At 44.3% G+C, this 24114-nt stretch overlaps 1 protein-coding gene across 1 annotated transcript in view; it reads left to right on the forward strand.

Moving 5' to 3' along the window:
• The first annotated feature begins 7204 nt into the window (after nucleotides 1–7204).
• raw (NDT-like domain-containing protein raw) overlaps nucleotides 7205–24114 on the forward strand; it is a 35317-nt gene continuing 18407 nt past the window's right edge. The window contains exons 1-13 of the mRNA XM_084588351.1: nucleotides 7205–7337; nucleotides 14800–14888; nucleotides 15073–15182; nucleotides 16369–16468; nucleotides 16650–16726; nucleotides 17161–17178; nucleotides 17299–17390; nucleotides 17479–17532; nucleotides 17677–17755; nucleotides 19442–19721; nucleotides 22182–22242; nucleotides 22981–23154; nucleotides 23272–23338. Of these exons, the coding sequence (XP_084444477.1) occupies nucleotides 14833–14888; nucleotides 15073–15182; nucleotides 16369–16468; nucleotides 16650–16726; nucleotides 17161–17178; nucleotides 17299–17390; nucleotides 17479–17532; nucleotides 17677–17755; nucleotides 19442–19721; nucleotides 22182–22242; nucleotides 22981–23154; nucleotides 23272–23338 (1168 nt within the window). The 5' untranslated portion in view covers nucleotides 7205–7337; nucleotides 14800–14832. The remainder of the gene's footprint in view (nucleotides 7338–14799; nucleotides 14889–15072; nucleotides 15183–16368; nucleotides 16469–16649; nucleotides 16727–17160; nucleotides 17179–17298; nucleotides 17391–17478; nucleotides 17533–17676; nucleotides 17756–19441; nucleotides 19722–22181; nucleotides 22243–22980; nucleotides 23155–23271; nucleotides 23339–24114) is intronic.

Here is a 24114-nt window from a genome sequence, read left to right on the forward strand (position 1 = left end):
CCGCTTCACTTCGTTCAAAGGTCGCAGTTAGGAAATGAATTCCACAGGCGTGTTTAGAAAAAGACCTCAGCAGCCGTCCAGAACGGTCATCGGCAACTCGACAAATTCGCGCCTGTTTCGGACTCGCGCTCGCATTTACGAGCTCTCAAAACCAGGTGGTGAAATTCAGCAGCTGAGTCCTACGGAGACACAGAGCGCAATAATTATTAGCATGAAATGCTTTTAGTCGCTGCTGCCAGCGCACCGCGTCTACAATTGAGGGAGAACACACGAGGGTGGACCTAAACGAAGTTGGCCAAACTTTCTGGTTTGGTTTGTAGGGAGAGACGCTGCAGTGGAGGACTGGAAATTTCGACCACCTGGGGTTCTTAACGTGCACTGACATCGCACAGCACACGGACGCCGCTCCGCTTCGCCTCCATCGAAACGCAGCCGCCGACGGTCGTGATCGAACCCGGGCATTCCGATACAGTAGTCAGGCGTCGTAACCACTGCGCCACCGCGGCGGGGCGTAAAACTTTCTTCTGACACCATTAGCTAAAGCGATGGCTATACAACAGATACACTAACACCCCCCTTGACCCCCCACTCCCCCCGGGGTCAGAATTAATGTAGAAAGTACAGAGAACAGACATCGCAGCAGCCACGTCCGCCCGAGCGATTTAGCAGAGCGGAGACGTACTAACGTGGACCTGGCGCCTCCTGCGCACAATTGACAGGGTTGGGGGCTATCGCGCCCATTGCGCCTGCATAGGAGGGGTCCGGTAAACCGTAATAAGTCAACAATAGTACGTCTTCACTCTGATAAAAGCCGCAGAAGGTAACATTAACTTGCGTGTAAAAGCATCGGCTACAGATGCTTTTTGGCGAAGGTTTTGCTATCTGGCGACAGTGAAGTTGTGCCCAGCATCATTTCCGCTTTGAATTAGAGCGTGAAAAGTCAGCCTAGAGGCATCCTCCAAGTAAGATGCTTTCTGTATGAAATGTAGACGGCTCTTGCGTGCCATGTTTCCTCTGGTGCTTTGCTTTGAGAAAGGCGATGACAAATGCTGCCTTTGGTGGACTAGGAACACTTACTGTTTGCCTCTCTGTTGAAAATAAAACCTCGTTGCGTGCAAGTGTAGGACCCAGGGTAGAACAAGAGAAATAAGATGGCTACACCAGTATGAAATGGCTCTGAACAAAGGTTCGCTTGCCGCGCCAACGTTTCGACAAGTGAACTTGCATTCATCTGGGAGAGTGCCTCAGTGATAAAAATCACTGTAAATGTTAAGCTCCTGCTTCATGTTGGTATATATCTTTAGTGCATTCAAGTAAATTGCAGGGACAACATTTTCAGCGGCGAATACTGCGCGGATTAGTGAGCCCACTGGAGCGAAAGAGTGCCTCCGCTTCTCAAGCGAGTAAGTCATTTGTCCCTTTATCATATATTAGTCCATGGACGCGTGAAAAACTCATTTCATTGCTGCTCTTTCTATAAATTTTTCTCCCTCTGTTCTCCTCTCCACGTGTATAGTATCCTGCTGGGCATCGCCTAGTTGACCAGTCTGCCTTTCCGTTCTTATGTTGCTCTCTCTCCCCTCTCTCTCAGTCCTTCCAATCTCTCAGTCCTTCCAAGCAACATCAGCAGCACCCCTCACCACAGGGCACCGCTTTCCGCAGTGTGAAGGGCAGATTTGTGAGCAGCTCTTGAAGGGGGTTACAAAAGAGTGAGGAGAACCAGTACCACATTCCGTGATGATCTCATGGGTCTTGCTGTCTGCTAGTAATTCCTCTCTTGGTACTGAACAGTTTAGATTCTAACGCTTTCGCCGCTCTTGCCGAGAAGAAAATAATTGGTTTGTGTTGTCGTTTATTGCATTCCACTAACCGAAAGGGCCTATTTTCCGAGCACCTTGCTGACAAAGAACGATTGCCTTCGCGAAGTCGATCTCCTGAATGATGCTAGTCAATTTCAAACTTTCCTCACACGTGTTAATTTACGGTAAAAACGCACCCATGAAGGAAGGAAAATACAGGAGAAGCATTTCCAAACTACAAAGTTCGCGAGCGCACAGGTTCACCACGATCTGAATTACTTGGAGGACTGTGGAGCTCGTCGAGGAGGGATCGGCAAGATAGCCTGCTGGACTGTCCTGGCGAATAGCAGGGAGCGCACTCATCCTCTCATTGGCATGTGCGCCGGTATCTCTCGCAAAGGTCCCTTTTTCTCCCCACCTACCCTTTCCTCTGGCATCTGCGCCAGGAAAGATGACGGCACGCTGGGTGTGCTGTCGGTGTATAACCATCAGACTACCGCTTTATTTAATATTGATGCTCATTGGGCTAGTTGGTTAATCATGACTTCAATAACAGTGCAGGTAGAAAGAAGGGACGGATTAGGCTCCTGATGCTATGCTGTGGCATCGTGACGAATATCGTTTCCCTTTCCCTTTCTATGATTTCACACTTGCTGGTGTATATATACAATGCACGCTTTGTGAAATAAACAGTTGGAAGTCAGCGCTCTATTCTCTTGTGCCTTCTCGTCCCTTCTTTCTACCTGCGCTGTTATTGAAGACACCGCTTTATTGACTGCGCCGACGGCGATTTCGGACTTTGAGCCAGATTGACGCCAACATATGATCTATCCAGCGCCGTAAGCTGTCTCGTTGGCTGTCGTTGTTGGCCAATGGGCGGATGCCAATGCCAGTCACAAGCGAATGTTACTTGCGGAGACGTATACGAAAAGTTTGGTGCAGCCGGTGCCTGTATCCGCGAAGCCTTTCATTAGTAGCAACGGCCGGAATGTGCGGTTCGCAGCTGGGTAGCATGTTCGTGTATAGTTGATCTGCGGCGTGAAAATGGCGGTAACAGCCAGAGCTTTGGTCAATACAAGCACTTCTACCTACGAACAATGCGAGTATCTGGCGCCTCTCAAACAAAACGCGATTTGGGCGGGTGGCCCTACACGCACTGCCACCGTCACCGAATATCCTCCGCAAAGCAGGTGATTGAGCGGTTTTCATGAAAATGAATTGTTAAAATAATATTTACGGGACCTAGAAAATTTATCGGGGTTTGTGACTGCACAATGGCGCAATAGCACAATACAAACTAGAACACGGCATACAAATGACATAAACTGACGTCTACTTGAGACTGGCTGATGGCGATGGCGATGAAATGGACACAGGTAACGTGTCACGTGTCCTTGGTCTTACGGAATATGAAAGAGCGCGAGGTTCGGGCTAGGTGATCAATTGTTGCCTACGCGTCCAAGCGTGCCGCACTTGCCGTACAGTGGGCGAAAGGCAGATCACTCCCTATCCCTGGCACTTTGTATTCCACTAAATAAGGGGATTGAAGAGTTTGAAAAGCTGCGTGTTTTTCAGGGCATTTTACCGGCACCTGCTGCGAAATGCTCCGCTTAAGCTATGTACGGTGTAACCTCGTAGCGTCCATGACCACTAATTAAATTTACACGATTGTGTAAAACATTCTTGATCACGTCTTTAAGTGTGGCATTACTGTGTGCGCTCGACGGTTCATCAAACGACTGTAGCATTTGGGTACCACACAACGCAGTGTCCCCAGGAAACTAACGACGGATCGAACAGAGAGCCCCGCAAAGCAACCCCCAGATTAGCCATAACCGCTGGGCCACGACCTTGTTACTTCGTGTCCAAGTCAGAAAGAAAATAAATTGCTGATGGTTATACATACATACATACATACATACATACATACATACATACATACATACATACATACATACATACATACATACATACATACATACATACATACATACATACATACGTACGTACGTACGTGCGTACATACGTACGTACATACATACATACATACATACATACATACGTACGTACGTACGTACGTACATACATACATACATACATACATACATACATACGTACGTACGTACGTACGTACATACATACATACATACATACATACATACATACATACATACATACATACATACATACATGCATGCATGCATGCATGCGTACGTACGTACGTACGTACGTACGTACGTACGTACATACATACATACATACATACATACATACATACATACATACATACATACATACATACATACATACATACATACATACATACATACATACATACATACATACATGAGAAAGAGGGAGAGAGAGAGAAGCTGTTGCCGTAGATGTACTGCCTCTTTAGTCCAGCAAGCCATGGACTCGAAATAGTGAAAAAAGTGTCTCATAAGTTCCCAACCAGCAGCCCGGGCATGGACACGCTTACGTGTTGGAGTTTTTACTTAACTGACCGATAATTCCGCTTATTACAAGACTCACGGTGAACACAAGTGACGTCAGCATCAAATTCGATTTCAAGTCTGTTTTAAACACTTAGTTTTCAAACACAAATATGTCATTGGGTGCATTATAGAACATAACAGACCAGTGTCATTTCGTCGAGTTCAAATACCTATGCTCGTCTCCCGTTCCCTCCGATAGCTTTGCAATATGCTGCACTAAGCGCTACGTGTCATTCGTGGCGTAGTACCATGCAGCGAATACGCGTTGCTTCATGTAGAGCGAAAAGTTGCGATTTTCTGGCTACAACTTGCCCCTTAACGGGGTGTCATGCTTCGTTTCGTCAGCTCCGTGATTTTTTTTTTTTTTCATTATCCGATGGAGCCTATAAATATTAGCAAAGAGCCGTCCTCAAGGCGTCACGTGGCTCGCGCCTAGAGGGCAATTGGCAACGGATAGACACCTAGCCATTCAAGCCGCCCCAACGGCGACCGACACTGTGGGCAATCCCTCCACGCAACGACGCCTACTCGAGCGTCACACGACGGCTGCCGGAGCAACTTCTTGAATTGCGTCAGAGTGTACGCTCAATACGCTATCTACACAGCGGCGGCGGCGGTTTGGCACATGATTCTTTTTCCACTGCCTGTGCCTTTGTATGGTCTCCACGTCTAACCGACGTCGCCTTCATGGCAAAGCTTCTAATTCCACCGAAGCCGAGAACAAATCGTCGCGCACGCTGACCGCCACCGCTACCGTGTGAACCGTGCGGGAGCTCTGGGAACAAGAGCAAAAGGGGACAAGGGACGTCCCTCGATACCTTCTCTTTTTCTTTATGCCGTCATTTTTCTCGGCATGCTGCCGCGTCGCAAGTAAATGAGAAAATGTGCTAGACTGCATCGTTCAGCAGTGTAAGCGGTGGAAAAGGAAAAGAAGATGCTCTAGTCACCTGTTGAGGACCAGCCGGGGTTAGTGAACGGAGGTACAAGGCTACTGTGAGGAGCGGTGGTAGTCGAGAAGACTGGCAAAAGCATTCGTTTCACGTACCACACCAGCAATTACACTGCTATCAAGTAAAACTAAAGTCCTCGGCTGTAAATGCTTTTCTCACGCTTCGTACCGCAGTTTTCGTCGCTTTACACGACATCGGCGGCGATGTCGGCCGTCGACCTTGTGCAGTGCACTTTGATTTCGTGCAATGTGAAGCTTCGATAGCCACGCTTATTTTAAGGATGTTGCATTGCCATGTAGTCCACGCCTTCATTCCAGTTGTCTGCTACAACCAAGGTATACGCGCATTGCGGACCGCCTCCTGACAACCGCGCGACCGCTAAGCTATTGTACTGTACTGGCCGCGACAAGGATGAAGGTTTCGCTTTGCTACGCTAAAAAGAGGCGAGTTCGCGCAGGCAGCCTAGAAACAGTGAGGAGGACTGTAATAGCTCTATGAGACCGCATACAAATGTTGCGATGTGCATGCTGGTGCTGGAGATAAAGTACATGACAGCGCTGATGCTACCCGCCGAATGAATCTCAAGTTAAAACCTCAGCGCTGATAGCGTCCAGGGCAAGATACTCAAGTCACAGGGCGCCCTTATCTCGACAGCGCTCTGTGACATCGCACCTGTCTAATTGGGAGGAATGGTCGGAGAAACAGCTTTCAAAACGCGTGGTCGCCTTCACACGCTCACCGACTGGGCCTGTCGTCGCAGTTTCGTGCTTGGTTGCAAATTCAGATCAGTGCGGGCAAAATGTCCGCATGCTATTGCAGACAGAAGACACCGCGTGGCCTTGGCTGTGCGCTTAGCTTTGCACAGCGTACTGTAGTAAATTTGGCCATTTGCACTTCAGAATGTAAGAAAAAGATATGGTACCTCGGTTGCCAACGCTAACCTCGATGACCGATGCATCTCAGCGATTCAGCTGCATATCCACCCGCTACTTCTTCGAGAGACGCTTGGGAAGAATGATTTCTCTCTGTGGTGCTAGCTGACTTCCCCTGTTCCTCCCACTTATTGTGAATGAAGTTTTATCAGCCTCAGCCTCTCCATGGTGTCAAGGGGACAACATCTTATGAGTGCGAATCACCATAATGTTTGTATCATCACTACGCGGTAAGCTTCCCCGGGGGACCCGTACGAAGTGAGCAACCGGCGCTTTCAGAGCGCTCTGCTGCTGAGCCGGTAGACACGGGTTCGATATCAGCTGCAGCGGTTGCATATCGATGGAAGCGAAACGCAAAATGCGCGATGTCGGCGCACGTTGAAGAACCTGAATCTTCCTGATTTGCTTGGACTGCAAGAAAATCAGGAGCCTTCCACTTCGGCGCCTCTCATAGTTCATGCGTCGCTTCGGAACGCTATACACAAAATTTAGAATTCGCTTTCTACGCGGCTTTTGCATGAGGCACGCGAGTGAGGTTTCCCAATAACACGCGGGCATAGGTTCGGTTATTATTATTATTATTTATTTTTTTTTTTTTTTTTTTTTTTTTTTTTTTTTTTTTTTTTTTTTTTTTTTACGGGCTTTGGGGCCAGTTGAAGCCTTATTTACTGGCACGAGCGACGCGGACGGATGAGTGCCGAACAATTAATAACACTGGGCTCCACCCTCGCTCGCCCTCCTTCATGATCGTAGATGGCGCACGCACTCACTCACGTGGGAGAAGGTGCATTTATCGGCGAAGTTCCCGACCGCACACACAATGCGGCCGCCATGCGAACAAAGAAAAGAAGAGAAGTATATATATACATACAACATCGGCGCTCCCTCTCTCCGCCTTCCCCTTCCGATGTGACGTTTTCGTGACGTCGCTCGCCCATGATGTCACTTCGGGAGGCATGGCAGATATAACCACAGCCGGAGCGCGCAAACGGCATTCGGAGTTTCCGCTTGGAGCTTTACCCAGACTGTGTGCCGCCGCTCGCTCCTCCGGCCGGACCACCCGCGCGCCGTTTCGCCTCCCCTACGCGCACACGTGTTTGTCACTACCGGCCCACAGCGCTCCACGATGCTGCTCGTGCGGACGACTCCTCTCGCCAGGTACGCGCTCCTCTTCATCACTGAAAGCGCGACGTCGAGGATGCTCTTCAAGGTGTTGGGAGGCTGTGCCCGTGGGCGTGCGTTTCGAACCCGAGGTGACCCTGTTGCGCGCTCATCCTTCCGGCTCTATATCGTGATTATTTTTCTTCATATTTTTTCGGCGTTGTGTGGAGTGTCGAATTTCTGTTTTCAAGTGTATCATTTCGATGTGCCGACTCTTCCGAGCGCCTTCGACGCGCGACCTTTCTCACGCTGTCTGTCGGTGATGTTTCAGAAGCACATTCACGGACGGAGTCAAAAACGAACTCGTGCTGAAAGAATGCGGGACCGTCAACACATGAAGTTTCTCGCCTCTTGACATCTTTCCCGATTCTCGTTTTGTCCCATTTCCACTCTATTCCCAACGCCCTTGTGCAGGTGTCGATCCTTCTAAACAGAACAGCCGTAGTTTAGCCCTCCCCTTCCATTTGTTTTCTTTATCTGCGCTTATATTTATTGTCTCCATGCGCCCGAATGCATGGTTCCCTTTTTTGTAAGTTTAAAAAAAAGATGCGGTTAACTTAGTCAGCACCCTCGCTTATACGTTCTATTCGAGCTATGTACTAATGAAACGCAGCTACCTTAGTCTTCGTAACAACCCTTACAGCTCAGCACTAGTCGCTTGGTGGGAATCGGTAACGTGACAGCGCCCGCGAACGGTTACTCGGCTCCGCAGCAGCTAGTACACACGCTGCCGAAGACGTCGAAGGCCGGGCTAGGGCATTGTTACTTGCAGGGTTTTATTCATAAGCTGTTGATAATCGAAACGTCTCGTATACGACAGTTACACAGTTGTGTCCTTGCATATTTCACACAGTGAAGCTATACTGAACACAGTTATTTCGACGACAAAATGCAAGATGTACCTGGTTCAAATGGGACTACCCCATCCAGGCGTGACCCATAAATCCGCCCGTGGGCATGGGTAGTTTCAGGAAATTTTGCAGGTAGTCGTCCCTTTTGTTCGTCTTTAGAGCGGTCTACTGCAATCGATTACTTCCATTCCGTACCGCAGCTGTGGCCTATGAGTATAGGCCTCAGTAGTCACTGCTACTATGAGTGCAGTGGCGACGTTTTAACGGTGCGTAATGCTGTGCCTGTGTAAAATAGGCTTACGGGAACATGATATAAGGTGCTTTAAGATGTGAATTCGCCAAATCTTATTCAAATCGAGCTTTAGCGTACGCTCGCGTTATGAACTCTATTTCCCGAGTTAGGCGTGCGCGACTCTTGCGTATACGCTAAGATGGCGTTATTAGCGTGGCGGCGGGCCTCGCAGCGAAGTCAGCGAATTAAGAAACAACGTTCATTGGTCGTAAACGTCGCATCGAACATTCCTCTGGCCTCATTTCATCCATAGCAACGTTCAGGAGCGATTTACTCCCTTTTTTATTTTATTTTGAATGTTCATTCTGCTGCTCGTAGGCCTGAAGAAGGGTGTCGGTTTGTTGACAAAAAATGGTTTCACTGCTGAAAACCTAATGCCGTCACTAGGCTGAGTTTTGACCACAGTTTCGTTTTCCTGCACTGAAATAAACTATGCGGGTGTGAGAGACAACGCCACTAAAAATGCTGTTCTAAAACCTCGTGATGTTCTTTCAGTGTTTGATACCTAGGAAGCATCTATTCGCATACTCGTTTATACATCTTCATACGCCGCAAGCAGATGGCTTTGCACAGCGTACTGTAGTAAATTTGGCCATTTGCACTTCAGAATGTAAGAATGCAGACTGAGAGGTGCGGAGGAACACGCTTTACGCGCTTTCGTGTTTGGAGTGCTGCAAGGAACTCGTGAGATAGCAGAGCTTTGGGATGCAGCCTGTCGGCCCCAAAATTTTGAGCCTTTTATTGTGAACGCACGTGCCAGATTGACGGGTCAGCTTTACCACCAGACTCGATCGTTGTCCAACGAAAACAAAACTAAAATGACTCGTCCTCAGGTGAGGCGCGTTCTTTGTGCAAATGAAAAGAAGCATTGGCCCCTTAAGCAGCGTGAACTTCAGACGGACGTCAGCTGCCTTCAGTAGAATACTTGCATGTGGTATTAACCGTTGCACCCTTTCAGAAGCTCTCTCCCAGCCATCCTGAAGTGGTGACCGTCATGCGTTTAGGTAGAAGGCAACGTGTGCCGCTTTTCTTTTCCGCGAAGAATGGAAGCGGGTGGCCTGGGAACGAGACGTTTTCGTTTATTTTTATTTCATCGTTACTTATTGTTTTATGGAGTTATCATGAGAGGTTGCGGCCAATTACTGCACCAGGGTGGCCAACTCCTGTTCTGGTGAGGGAGTGCGTTGCCGGAAGTGTCACCGGCATTAAGTCGCACCCCAAACCTGTTTATGCAATTCCATCGACACTCGGATATATATTTTTTTAATCCGGTGGAGAATTTCGCGGCACCGGGATTTGAACCCCGGTCCTCTTGCATGCGAGGCGGATGTTCTACTCACCTATGGGGCTGAAACGTGGAGGCTAACCAAGAGAGTTCTACTTAAGTTGAGGACAACCCAGAAGGCTGTGGAAAGAAAAATGGTAGGGGTAACATTAAGAGATAGAAAGCGTGCAGAGTGGGTCAGAGAAATAACTCAAGTTACCGACGTTCTAGTGGAAATTAAGAAGATGAAATGGACATGGGCAGAATGTAGGGCGAAGAGAGGATAACCGATGGTCGCTTAGGGTAACCAACTGGATTCCAAGGGAAGGAGAGCGTAGCAGGGGGCGGCAGAAAGTTAGGTGGGCGGATGAGGTTAAGAAGTTCGCAGGGGTCAAATGGATGCAGCTAGCACAGAACCGGGCTAAGTGGAGAAATATGGGAGAGGCCTTCGCCCTGCAGTGGGTATAGTCAGGCTGATGATGATGATGACTTGTTTGTAATTTTCTACTGCTTATACTCACTTATTGTTTGTATTTAGTTATTTTCCGGCTCCTGGCCAGCGAGGGACAACATTTTCTCAATGCGCACTGCATAGCTATGTTTGAGACCCCAGGAGTATGCATTTTGTGTATCCGCCTCATAAAGAGAGCAAAACACGTCTTGAATGCGTGAGCTGCGTGCTCCGGAGTTCGAAAGCGGCTACAAAAGCTACACTGACCGACGAGGCAAGCAGTGACGATGAAATCCCCTGAGCTTAATTAATTATGCACGTCCTGACCATTCTGAACCAGGTGTTATCGCTAGGTGTCGCGCGCTGAGATAGGAAAACGTTCTGAGCGCGCGGTTTGAGTGTTTTAGATAAGGTGAGAGTTGTGAGGTTAGATCACCACCCAGGTAGCGCCTAAATGTTCACGTTTTGTTTTTGTCAGACGTTTTTGTCAGACGTCAGACGTATACTGTTCTTAATGTCTTTTTTTTTTTTTTTTTCTGATGTTTGTGAAACGTTACAGTAGCATTTTCCGGGACCTTATTTGAGCCTTTAAGCAACATATATTAAACTTATCACTTTTAGGCCAGACCAACCAGCTGTTAGAGTATACAACTTTACTCTTTGCAAGGCGGAAGAGCCAGTGAGGTCAGCACTCGAGTACTATAATCCCTGTAATACATGATGCTCATACAATCGACTTCAAATTGATACCATGGCGTAATTATTTTATAACCAGCCAAGAGCGGTGTCCATGTGCCATTATTGTTGAATGGGTAATGCATAGTTTTCTGATATTTAGGGCTGTGCGTCACCTGATAGTTTTATATCAAAATTCTCCTAGTTGAATAACATAACTACTGCAATAACAATAGGAAAAGCTCGTTACATATACGAGTATGCAAACTAAACAGTTACACAATTTAAAATATGTTAATGTCAACAGTTGAGCATATGTAGCGTTTTAATTTTTAAGATTGTAATAAAATCCAGCGCTTACTAACAGCGGTACACGGCGTGTGTACTACTCCGCTCAACAGTAAACTAAATCAGTTTTGTCATATTTGATGGCCAGAAAAATGTTTATTAGCGGACTATGCCTTCCGTTACGGAGGAATTTTGTGTGCCAGTTACTGCAGACTTGAATTGTATCCGACTATAGAATCATCAACCTTACATTTAATATACAATAGAACATATAATGTTATATGTTAATATTTTATATGGGCATAACATTACACGAGGCGTGTAAAGTTTCTGCAATTAACACAGTATCGTAGCATTATTTAAAATTTTCATGCTACTTGCGTGGGCAGTGACGCCGGATATATATAGCCGCCGGTTTCCGATGGTTACAAGCGTTTCCCGGACGGGATACTGGTCTTCTCCGGAGTGAAATGCTTAGAAAATTGGTCTTCGCCCCGCCTGATGTCACGGCGCTCTTTGACCGAAGCTGCCCTCGCACCATTAAGATTGATCTTCACGTCCCCACTCCCCCTCACCCGCCTCCATAAACAGGACCTCGCGAAAAATTGTACGCCGATGTAATGACGCTGTGTCGAACACGGCCTGCATTTTATACTTCCTTTTAATTACCAAAAATACGCGCTCACTGGAACTATGAACTTTCAAGCACGTTGGCTTAAACTGCGACGGCGCATGCGCGTACTTGTGGTCCGATCCCCAGCCCCCCATTAGCGTAACACGCATGAAAGTGGTACTGTAGTAGAAGGACGCAGAGGAAAAAAATAATAATAATAAATAAAGTGTGCGCGCGTGCGGGGCCGAGGGGCATCGCTGTCCCATGCTCTTCATCTCCTCCATCCGTTTTCTTTCCAACAATCTAGACCTCTATTCGCATTTTCAACAAATATATTGTTCCCCGGCTGGTACCCGAAACATTACAGTAAATTTTTGTTTCGGTCGAACGTTATTTCAATGTTCTGAGTGTTCTTTATTTTTAATGTTAGTAACGTTACAAATAAATGTCATGGTAAATGTCAGTAGCATTTAAAAACATTAATTTAATATGTATGCCACGTGAACGCAACACGTTCTTGAGTACGGTAAAACAGCCGCGAAAGAGCATGCAGGCCTAGGCCTACCACTGGTGACAGTAAGTCAGTCTTAAATCTTTATTCGGAAGAATGACCTGAGGCGTAAGGGGGAAGCAGGTTGGTTAGGTGAGGGCGCCGGACTCTGAATTGCGATCTAGCTGGACACACTTGGCGTCGGTACTGGGGACAGTCCAGCCTTCGTATATCTGAATGTTGGTTGTGGGCAGAAGTGTAGCGGCTCGCCGTGCCGGGACGGGTTGGGGTCAGGTAGTGCGGCTCAACAGAGTCGACAGGGCAATTCGGGCAGCCGATCCTGGTCCAACGCCATCGACTCAGGATGTCCGGTGTGTACGCGGCACCGGCGAGAACTCCATATGGGCCGAGCGAGAAAGGTCAGAAGGAATCAGAGGAGTAATGTCGAGGACAAACAAGGTCCTGCAACACAGCACGGGTATACCCACCTCTGGTGGCGTTGCACAACTTGAACGCTTAGCAAAAGTGAAAGCGAAACTTCTGCTAAGCACAGTCCCGCATGCAACTCCTGCACTCACCTATCGATAAATATACAGTACAGTACAACAAGTGCATAATACAGCAAAACTTCTAAACTCACCTTTGAACAAATATCGTTGAGTCAAGCTTTTACATCCATCGCCGACGGGTGTGCGACATAGTGGCGAATGGATAATAATCAAAACTTTCTAACAAAATATTACGGTTATGCAAAACAGCTTTAGTTACAAAGAAATGTTATTGAAAAACATGGTTACTGGAAGAAAAAGGGCAAAAGTGCTGGGACTTGGTGTTTGAAATATATATGCTATGTTGCTGTATTGCTATGTAGTTATGATCCAAATATTATTTTAACGTTTAGCAGACAATATTAGACTAATATTTGTTTGTAACATTAAAATAATGTTTGCAATTCATCATGAAACATTATATAACCTTATTGTAACATACAACAATCAACATATATTAGTATAATGTTTCTTTTGAATGTTTATATTAATGTTACAACTATGTGACAGAACGTTAGGCAACCTTCAGGTAACTTCGATAACAATTTTGTAACATTATTCTAATGTTCGGTGCTGCCGCGCGGCCGCGATTCGATCCCGCACCCTTGCTTGGGCACTGCAATCGTGCTCCCTACCCACCGCGGTGGATATGTATGAAAACGCGTAGAAGATTATATTAAGCAGTGTTTATTGGTAAAGTTTATAATACAGCATAAAGCACTTTTTGTTAATTTATGATATTAAAACAACATTGAAAAGCCAACATTTGAGTAATGTTTGTTTTGAAAGCTTTACCAATGTGTTTTCGACGCACAAACATTATGCGATTTACCTAACGTAATTTTAGTCGAACACTTAATTGAAAACGGGGGTAGAGCGTGGGTTATTATCGGTACAGCGTGTGGCTGTACGGCGTCCTGTTTCAGCGTCCTGTTTCACAGCAAAGATCAATGATTATTTTCGCATCTTTCCCCCCTTCTCTGATGAATGTAAGGCGAGTCGTTTCAAGATTTTGTGCACGCACTTTTGGGAACCAATTATGTGGTTTGAAGCGCTGAGATTAGGGTAAACTGCATAGCCGCACTCGCCAACAGCGCACGTTATTCTATACCAAGTAAAAGCGAATGCATGATGCTAAGGTGTATCGACATTTCCGTAGTACTGACCCACAAGCTAAGAAACTACAAAAAATGCGCATTTTGTTTCATTGGCATGCCTATGTTATCTGAAACGTTATCGCGAGAGCGAGAGAATTCCGCTATGCCTCTGTGCGATCTGCGAATGCCCAAAGCGGCCTAGCAGACGACAACTGGTACAAAGTATTTTTACCTGAGCATACTACTTATTATATATAACAAACGTGTTAATAATTGTGTATTGTTTTTTAATGTAATTTGAATGGGCTAGTTGAGCACTGCACTGTCACATAATAAATACAATGTCAATGCGTGGCGGTAGTCACGTGAGTGCTAATGTCAATAGCGTTGTTGTCATGGCTATCATGGCGCGCTTGGAGTCTCCGGATTAATAGCGTTGCTTGCTTGCCGAGGCTAATTATTGGCGAGACTGGTCGAATCTCTCTGAAAGTAATCAACTGCTGGCGTGACAGCTGTTACCGTGCTTCGCAATGTTTTGTTTTTATGCTTCTTGAGGCGGCCTTGGAGACATTTCGATGTCAAGCACTGCGAAGGTGTCACTTCGACGCTTACAAAAATGCGGGTTTCAATATGTGAGTTATTTGGAAAACTAGTGACCTTTTTCTTTTATTAAGTCAACCACATAAACACAGATTCTTATCTCAATACAAGCTACTCGCGTCTTCCCATTCTTATACTGCTGTGATTGGTTGTGTTGGTTTTCTTGAGCATTTCAATTACGATACCCCAGGGTCGATTTGTCAATGTTTTGCTTCATTACATCTGCGTGCGCCTTAAACGCGCAGTGACCTTAACCTTTTTATTTTGTTTTTTTTTTTTTCTTTTTGCAGTTCTTGGACGTTCTCCTTGTGAGTGTTTTAAAAATGGCAAGGGAAAGTTTGTGCACCATGACAGCTATTCCGGTTGGATTATTCTCTAGGTGAGCTTCATCTTTTGATGTTTTGTAGTTAGTGACACAAATTTGAAAGTGGGTTGCCTGTCAGGTTGATTGCTTGATTCTATTTGTGCTTTAAGCGTGTTTTATGATAGCTTAACTCTACAAATAGTACCTGAGCTACAGTGAGCTTATATTGGGGCCATGGTTGCTGTCTGGCAATTTTCAGCAAGGCTGTAGAGGCATGGAGCAAGTTTAGTGGGAAAGCTGGGAGCCTAACTCAACAAGATCTCTTCCCATTGTTTCACACTTTGGAGATCTACCCAACTGAATCACAAGGTAACTATTTGCTTCCCGAAGCCTGATCCCCCTTTTTTTTCTTTTCTTTTTTTGCTGTTTTTCAGTGCTCTCTTTAGTACCCATGCAGCGCCTCCTCCTTTTTATTTATGTGCTTTTTGTAAGTTAATTTGCCATGGAAGTGGACTGAAAGCGGGGTCCTGTAAATATCTGTGCAAAGGTAAGCAACAGCACTCATGCTAGTGCCCGAATCAAGGGTTCTGCTGTCTCTCCCTTTGCTTGCTTCCCCCCTCTTTTTAAATCTTAGTTTCTTGTAAAACATTCTTTTCGTCTCATACTGCCTTGTTGCTGCTTTGTTTGCTCTTCCGTTTCCTTGTGCATGATTTTTGTCAATGTTACATGAACATCTTCAGTGTCTCACTATAAGTCTTCAGGAGTGCATAAGAGTGTTTGTGGTCAAAGGCATGCTTTTGATTGCTTTTGCACCACATAACTGTCAGAAAATTAGGGCAGCCACAAAAAACAATTTCCAATTGATCGCTGGCATGCATCTCTGTCTCCTTCATGTCAAAAAGGCGTTCTTTTGTGGGTATTTGAAATGTATTAAGTTTAATACTTAGCAACACTAGTATTTTCCCCAACCCTTCTGAGTCCTGGTAAGGCATCCTGCAGCATAGGCAGCTTACATTGAGGACACTGCATCCGTCATGTTTGAGCAGTACACAGTTGCATGCTTGTCTGATAAGGCACCTTATGCTACTAGCACATTGGAAGCAAACAGTGCTCGTCCTTTGAGGTGTTCATGATACCATTTGTTGTCTGCTAAATTCTTCAAGCAACTTATTCCTTGAAATTTCCTTACCTGTGTTGTGATGCTAGCTGTGATGCCATCCTGTAATAATTTTCCACTGCATTTACGTAAATGTGGATAAGTGTTAAGGAAGGGGAATCTGTCCGTGCCATTAGTTGTGCTGCTTGCATTGTGTGGCCCACTGCCATGTGGAGTAATGCCATCAGCTGTGTCTAATTTTCTTTTATAATCTCCATAATGATTTTAGAAAAGCTCGAATGGTGATCAAATGCTCTTTTCATAGTTAGGCCCCTTTCTATCTGTGTTCATTTTCTCTCACCTGTCATTATCGTCAGTGATGTACCAATATCACCATGTATTTAATTCATGCCCTCCTTTCTCTCTCTCCCTCTCTATTTCATCTTTTTCTTTTTGCAGCTCATGAAATGTGGCAATGTTCCCATACCCATAACAACAGGTTTACTGTGGGAAGTTTTTGTTTCTTCGCTTCAGAAATGAAATATGCGCATGAAAAACGGTAAGTACAATGCTACCAACTTTGGTATTGGATTAAGAGTGATTCACAATACTATATATAATTCAGCAATTGAGATTGTAGGGAAACAACAAGCCATTCATGTAAAAAAAAGAAAGCGCAAAGAACTAACTGTAGAATTGCACATTTACATTTTGACCCTTCTCTTTGGTTTACTCTGCAGGCTTCCTAGGTCCCAACCCCTCTCAAAGCCTGCAAAGGATGTGCGTAAACTTCTCATGAAAAGGAGGTCAGAATCTGGTAAGCATAGTATTTAAGTCTTCCGTGATGAATTTTCTAGGAAATATACTACTGGTGCAAAGTTGTACATGGCTTATTTAGATGTGTAAAATTTTGTTAAATACGTCCACTTTGGATCATTTCACTTGTGGAAAGTTAATCGTGAATATATGTTTGCTGCAAATTCTGCTAGGAAATGTTTGCATATTTTCCTTTTGCTATTTCCAAAAGCACTGGTTGCACATACTATAAAATGTCACTTTCTACATGTTCACATTTCATCACATAATGAGTTACTTTGTTGTTGTAGGCTTAAGTCTGTATTGTTGATTTACGCAGCCACAACCACGCTGGGCTTGGGTGTGCAGTTGTGGTTGTATTTTCTTCCTTTAAACATTCATTTTCGGAGAGCTAACGCCTTGCTCGTTTTTTTTCTCCCTTGCACCATATTTCAGTGGAAAGTTCATATGATGGTGAGTGCTCCTTCTCCTCCCATATATGATTGTCACTGCACAGTCACCTCAAGTTGTATTAAGTTTTCATATCAGTCTTCCTACTAACAATGTTTCTTGTTCTCTTTTTGTTTTTTATAGTTTTTCTAGGTGGTTCCTGTAATCCAACCACGTGGAGAAAAGATGTTGCTATCCCAAAACTCAAATCATATGGCATCTCATACTACAATCCAGTGAGTAAAAATCATATCTGGCAGCTGTGTTGCTGTTGTGCAGCTGTTTGTTACGTCTTGGCATGTAAGTTCACTGTTCTGTCTCCAGCAGGTGACTCAGTGGATACCTGAACTGATCGAACTTGAGAACCAAGCAAAAGAGGTGCGTGGTTTAGCTTTCTTACATCTGGACATATTTTATTCTTGCCTGTGACATATTTTGTTGGTTGCTTTGATGGCTCAGTCGTACAGTCAGGACTGTTCATTTAAATGTTATACCTGTGCTTCATTTTTCTTGCCATTCCAGAATGCTAAAGTCATGATGTTTGTTATTGACAACCAGACAAGATCAGTTGCTTCTATGATAGAGTCTGCCCACATTGCTGGTATGTGTGCCTTCTCTGTGTGATTGCAATTTTCTCTTTAAATCTGTTCCTTTTGTTTTCAATTCACAATGCTGTTTATTGTGGAGGCTGTGTTCTGTATAGGGCCTGTGTTGGGACTGCACTCAAGGCCGTACCTATGATGCTTTATTGTGTATGGCGCATGCCAAATGAGCCCTGCACGGAGTGGAGTTAAGCTACTAGCAACATATGCCTTTCATTGCTTCTGCAGTGCCGAAAGTTAAATAAAATGAGCTAGTTGCATGCAAACCTTTGCGTGTCATGTCCCCATGTCACTTGAAGCATGTGATTCTAGGTGCCCAAGAGCTTTCCACGTTAGGGGACATTCCTGCATGCACACTGTAGACCTCTGTGCCCCAGGTGATCTGCTGCAGGTACTGCTATCTGCATTAGGAGGTTGCTTAACACGTGCCAGAATTTGAATGTCTGCATTCGCCATCCTCAACAAGATTACGGAGAGAGTGCACAAAAAATTTCTATGGATAGTGAAGTGAGAATCTCTATGATAGCATGTTGGCCCAATTTTTAAGGATTTCTGTCTTTGTGGCTGGTTGGTTGAGCTAGAAAAGTTTCTGCACATTGTTTGTAGTGTGTATACGGAGACTGGTAAATGTGGACAGTAGTCCATGAATGACTGCATTCTTGCAAAACCTGCATAACTATATTGTAGCTAATATTTTACCTTACTTTCCATGCACCCGCATGCATGCACACATTTGAATGCATGTCATGATGTCTTCATGCAGAGCGGCACCACATATGTTCATTGTGAACTGTTTGTTTCCTGAAGTTTTAAGTGCACCTGCTTTGGTCTCGAAATGTAGACTAAAGGAAGTGCTTTTGGGTGAATGCCTAATCAGCTAAATCTCTTGGTCTCATTGGGTAGCTAACAATGACCGATATATTTTAATGTAGCATATTTTTATGATTCTAAGCATTCCCCCCCTCTAATTTTTGCAAAAAGTATTTGAGTAAAAAAGTTCGCATGTGAATCTAACCGCCCTCCTTTTGTGAGGAAGCATGTAGACAAGTCTGCCACTGCACTAGTGCACTCAGTCGTTGAGTCGTCGGAGTCTGGAGGTGGTGCGACGTCGATGGCCTGATCTCTGGCTTCTTTTATGCGTTCTGCCACTATGTGACATTTGGCTGCACAGAATGCCAAAAGCTGGCTTAAAGCGGCCTCGATAACTTTGTGTGTCTCATGACGTTAACATTAAATTGGCAGCCATTCGGTGGACCTTGGCAGGTTGCACAGGCATTGCGGGCCATCATTGCTTTTTTGGTGCCAGCTGTTGGACAGCCGTAATGGAAGTCTGAATAAGCTTGAAGAGGGCTGCCATAGCTTGAAGTTCAGCTTGAAGGTCAAGCGAACTGTAATCGTGTTTGCTGAAGATGTTTACCAAGTTTGTTTGCCAGATGTTATGTTCGCATGCGTCCCGTCAAAGTATCATCGCAAAAACAAAATGGGGACCCTTTTCGGCATTGTCATTGTGAAAGAAAGAGCGAGCTTAGAATCAAGTAAATATGGTAAGTGTTTGGCTGCATCTTGTACACTTTTGTGGTGCACTTGAGTTGTTTATTTTCCAAGCAACAGAGGTAGCTTCTCAATACCTTAGTGTTGTGTTGCTGCTTTGCATGCCATTAAAGGAGAGGCTCTCTTTTCTGCAGGAACCCGGCGCAAGCTGATTTTGATCCTTAATGAACAGTTGCCAGCAGGCAGCCTGGTCCTGGGTGAACCCATCTCTGAAAAGGAGTATGAAGACCTGCGTCAGGGTCGAAACTATCTGCGAGATCTGGTGGAGATGCGTGGAATCCCGGTCTTCCAAAGTATATCTGATGCTCTGGAGGTGACCAACCGCTGCCTCAAGGAGGACCTCTGGCCTCAGGACGTCAGCTGTCACAAGAACCTTGTCCAAGTGCCACACCTTCCTCTGGGCGACAAGTACCTGTGAGCCTGCATCTATTTGCACTCATCCAGAAAGGTTGCAAAGCGTGCTTTTGAAAGTGTACTGGCTTAGAATTCCCTATGCACCTTAGTTAAGCATACTATATAGGGTGGGCTGGGAGTTCTCAAAAGTTGGGCTTTTTATGTAATAGAGTTCAATTAGGATCTTTGTCTGGGCTAGTTGGTTCATAACTATTACGAAATAAACACATACAGTCCCGTCTTGTATGTGTCTTCTTCCTGTGTCCTGTTTCTTCGCGCTGTGTGTATTTCGTAATAGATATGTAATAGAGACTTGGACATTTGCTTCTCAGAGTCTCAGAGTGAGCTTCTCAGTTATTTAATTTTTCATTGTGTTCAGTGAATACAAACGGCTTTCTGCCCCTTCCCCCTTTATTTACAGTAGCCGATAACTGGTTTGCATAATTCGGAAGGAATTCGCTCATTAACCTACCATATGTTTTTGACCGTGTGGCATACTTATAAACCAAGTACCTTATTAAAGTCTCTTGCCCTGTGTAAAGACATACTCTTCGGGAGTTTTTATGGCTGGAACTTTTGGATTTTAACATGGTGCCCATTTGGGCCAGTTGATATGAAACAACATAATGGACCAGCGAAAGACATTGGAACACAAGAAACAAGTACTCACAACAACACTGCACTGACAACTGTGGTTTATCCGAACAAAATGTCAACGTGCTCTCAGTGCTGCGATGACTTGCAACATAGGTATGTTTGTTCGGAACAGTTGCTAGTTCAGCGGTGTCCCATGTACTTCTTTTTTGTGTGTGTTCCCATGTCTTTCGCTGGTCCAACATGTTAGAACTTTTGGGGTTTTGGTTGTGTAAGAAATGGTTATAACCATTGGAGTCATCTAAGGAGCAGAAAATATTGTGATATTGATAGATTATTTGAGCTGCTGTATATAATTGCAGTATTTGAAACTATATACAAATGCTCGGTGCTTGTCTAAACTTTGTGACAGTTTTGTCTATGTGAGCACAGGCATCATGCACCAGATTTTTTATATTTAATAAATACAAGAAAAAATAATTCTGTTATGACTGTCCTGAGCATAATTTGGCATTAACCTTGGAGCAGTCTTAAGAGTGGGCTAATTTTCATAAAAAGCACCCAGCTTTATAGCATACTTGCTCCATTAATCATAAAATGGGCAAAACGTCATGAATGCCTGCATTTGGCCTTCATAGATTGTAGAATGCTTCTCAGTGCAGACATTAGCTGTGAAGGTTTAGTGCGACGAGGTTGAGAAGAAAGTGTACATTAATGGGCTGGAATGTCTCTTGAGCACTACTCAGCAAACCGAGGTATGCTATTATTTTTTTATGGCTACAAGAAATGTTCAGGACAGGAAAGAATTATGCATGAGAGGTAAAGTGCAACTGCAGGGTTCTTTTTCAGGTTCACTTAGTCTAACAAAGCCTTTACTGTGGGCTCTCCTCTTCATTTTGATCATTTCCATGAAGTTTGGGAGCCATGAGGCAATTCCTTAGGGCACAAATCGATTTAAATGTCATTTTTGTGTTCTCTGTTGAGGCGATTTCTGCTGCAGTTTCAATGTAACTACCATTAATTATTTGCTATTTCCAACCCTTCTCATGAACAACAGATTTCATGGCTACAGATTTCATGGATTGCAGCAGGTCATCTTAGGTGTTTTGTAAACTGAGTCACTTCGATTCACTATTTCAGCCATTCAGCGTGCATAAGAGGGAATTTCCAATAATATCTGTGGCGTTAGCAATGTCTCAACTGGAGCATTGTCCCTGGCCGCGAAACGAGTTTGGTTTCGGTCTGCAATTTTAGCTGTTTTGAAATAGTTTTATGTGGTATTTTGAAAAATGGTTTGTCTTTTTTTGTGTGGTCATTAACTCACAATGATGGAAACCCACTGCAGTTGCCTTTTAACAAGTTTAATATAATGGGAATACCTGTGCAACATTCAGTTTGCTTATAATTTTGGCTTACAAAGTAACTGAGGATGAATTACAGTAGAGAATTAAGAACCTTTAGCAATGTACAACAGTGATCCCAAATATGGATATGTAGAAAGCAAAGGACAGTTTATTGTAGATAATAAGGCATTAGAAGTTGTGAGAGAGTAAGGTCGTGTAGTAACCACAGACCCGGACCATTAGAAGAAAATAACTAGAAAAATACAAATGGTTTGGAGTGTATATGCCAGGTACTGTCGAATTATGAACAACACCTTACCATTATTACCTGAAGAGAAAAGCAGTGTGCACCCTGCCACTACTCATATATGGGGTCGAAACTTGGAGGCTAACAAAAAGGCCCAAAAATAGATTGCAGACAGTGCAGCAAGGTATGGGAAAGTAAGTGGTTGCTGTTGGAAAAAAAATGCAAAGAGCAGTCATCTTTTGTGCTAACATGTATTCTTACAACATTAATCTAACAGAGCTTTCGTGTGTTTTTCAGGAAGGTTCAAGAAGCATTCGAGAGCTTCTGTTCGGACGATGGAAAAATGCACGTAAGAGATGTAAGTACTGTGAACTAAAAATATCTGCATCGGAATAGCAGTTCATTATATTACTAGTACCACTCCTTCCTGGCTTGGGCTTCATTAGCCTAGTCTCTTATGGCATATTGCAGTCAACAAGCTAGTCCACCAGAGCATATTTTCATGCTCCACAAACTGTAAAAAGTGCCTCAGTGGGCGATTTGGATTTATATTCCAAGTTTTTATTGGCTGAGACGGATTCTATTCTCTTTCATGGATAAAAGGCTTTACTCTGGATCGGCATTAGGAATACGCCATTAGTGACGCATGCTACTAAAGTTTGAGAACTGGAGGAGTGGTATCACTCTGCAGCTTTTGTGCCTTAAGGGTAATGTTTTGTTTGCAGCATCAGCAAGAACTTCATTTTTAATCTGAGCTCTTACTCATGAAAAATGGGCTTTGCAAGTGTTTTTTAGACAAAGTTTAACTTTCCTTGGTTGCACATTTTAACAAATTAAGGCAGGCGTGCAGTACCAGTGATCCTTTATATTGTACGCTTTATTTTTCTTGAAATTGTAATATACAATTTGGTGTAGTTCTGCTGTACATTTTTATACTGTGCTTGCTGTTTTCTAAGCACCTGCAAGTGTATGTTAAAAGTTGTGTTCACCGAATGGAAGATTGTGGAGAAGCAAATTTCTCCTCAAAAAGTGTCAGACTGGTCATAATGCTTGGTTCTTGAATGCTCTCTCATGAAGTGTCATTTCTATTTCATAGCTTAAAATGGCATTCAAGGTGCTGACAGGAAGGGATCTCCCTCAAGAATGTTTGGAGGTACTCAAGTGTAATCGGCAACCTGCAGTGACTGAGTCCGTAGCTGAAGGGGATATGGATGACATTCCCATCACATTTGATCAGTTCTGCCTGATACTGTCAGAGTTCAAGCATCAGGTAAGGATTGCGTCTAACTCTGTATTGTTGCATTTGCAGCGCAAAGATAATTAGTAGTCCCTCACTGCAGAAATAAAGGGCCACCTGATCGACTGCATTTGTGTGTGTCTTTTGCAGACCAAAAATGGCAGCTGGCTTACAGAGTTCCTAGCTTCCTTCCAACGTCTCTACACTCAGCTATATGGTATGTTCCCAAAAATATTCTACATCCCTATAACTTCTTGTTGGATGTCTGGACGTTAAGAAAAGATGTGAATTTAAACAAAACTGCCTGTCAGCTGGGTTGGCTAATCTATTATAATATGTTTGCACTCATGTAACACAGTCATCAGTATAATGCAAGTAGGTAGTTTGAGGCACTGTGAGAAAGAGAAAATTATTACGACGATGTTAGTGCGATTTCAGCCTGCCAAGGGCACAGAAAAACACGATATTGACACAAAATTATATGGGCAATAGTTATGTCAGAATTATTCAAGAGGCAACACTCCAAAATGCCTGCAACATCATAGTGCATGGCAATGAGTTTCATGCTGCCCAGCCCTGTGCCCATTTGCCTTTCTTTACCTCGCTCAGTTGTTTCAGTGCCATTTCTTTTTCACCAGCTCATATTGCCTTTCCCTGTTGGCTTCTTTTATAGTAGGATACAGTTTTACTCCACTGACCAGCCAACAAAATCAGTTTTTTTTTTTTAAATTAAATATCACAGTCTGGAGGCATCAAAGCTCCTGAATTTATAATTTGGCTTGATGGTTAGCTTTCTATATAGGCAACAAAAGAAGCTTCAACAGTGGACTACATTCTGTTATGGAGGGATTGTGTGGCAGTTACTGCAGGCCTGAGTTGTACAGGAGCTCGCAAGGCTGACCGTGAAGTTTGTGGCAGCCATCATGAGGAGCAGCATACAAAAAATCTTGTTATATTTGTACCTTTGTTTCAGTATTATGCAAGATGTTTTAA

Source organism: Amblyomma maculatum, chromosome 1 (assembly GCF_055883805.1).
Source record: "Amblyomma maculatum isolate TAMU_Amacu chromosome 1, ASM5588380v1, whole genome shotgun sequence".
Classification (NCBI taxonomy): domain Eukaryota; kingdom Metazoa; phylum Arthropoda; class Arachnida; order Ixodida; family Ixodidae; genus Amblyomma; species Amblyomma maculatum.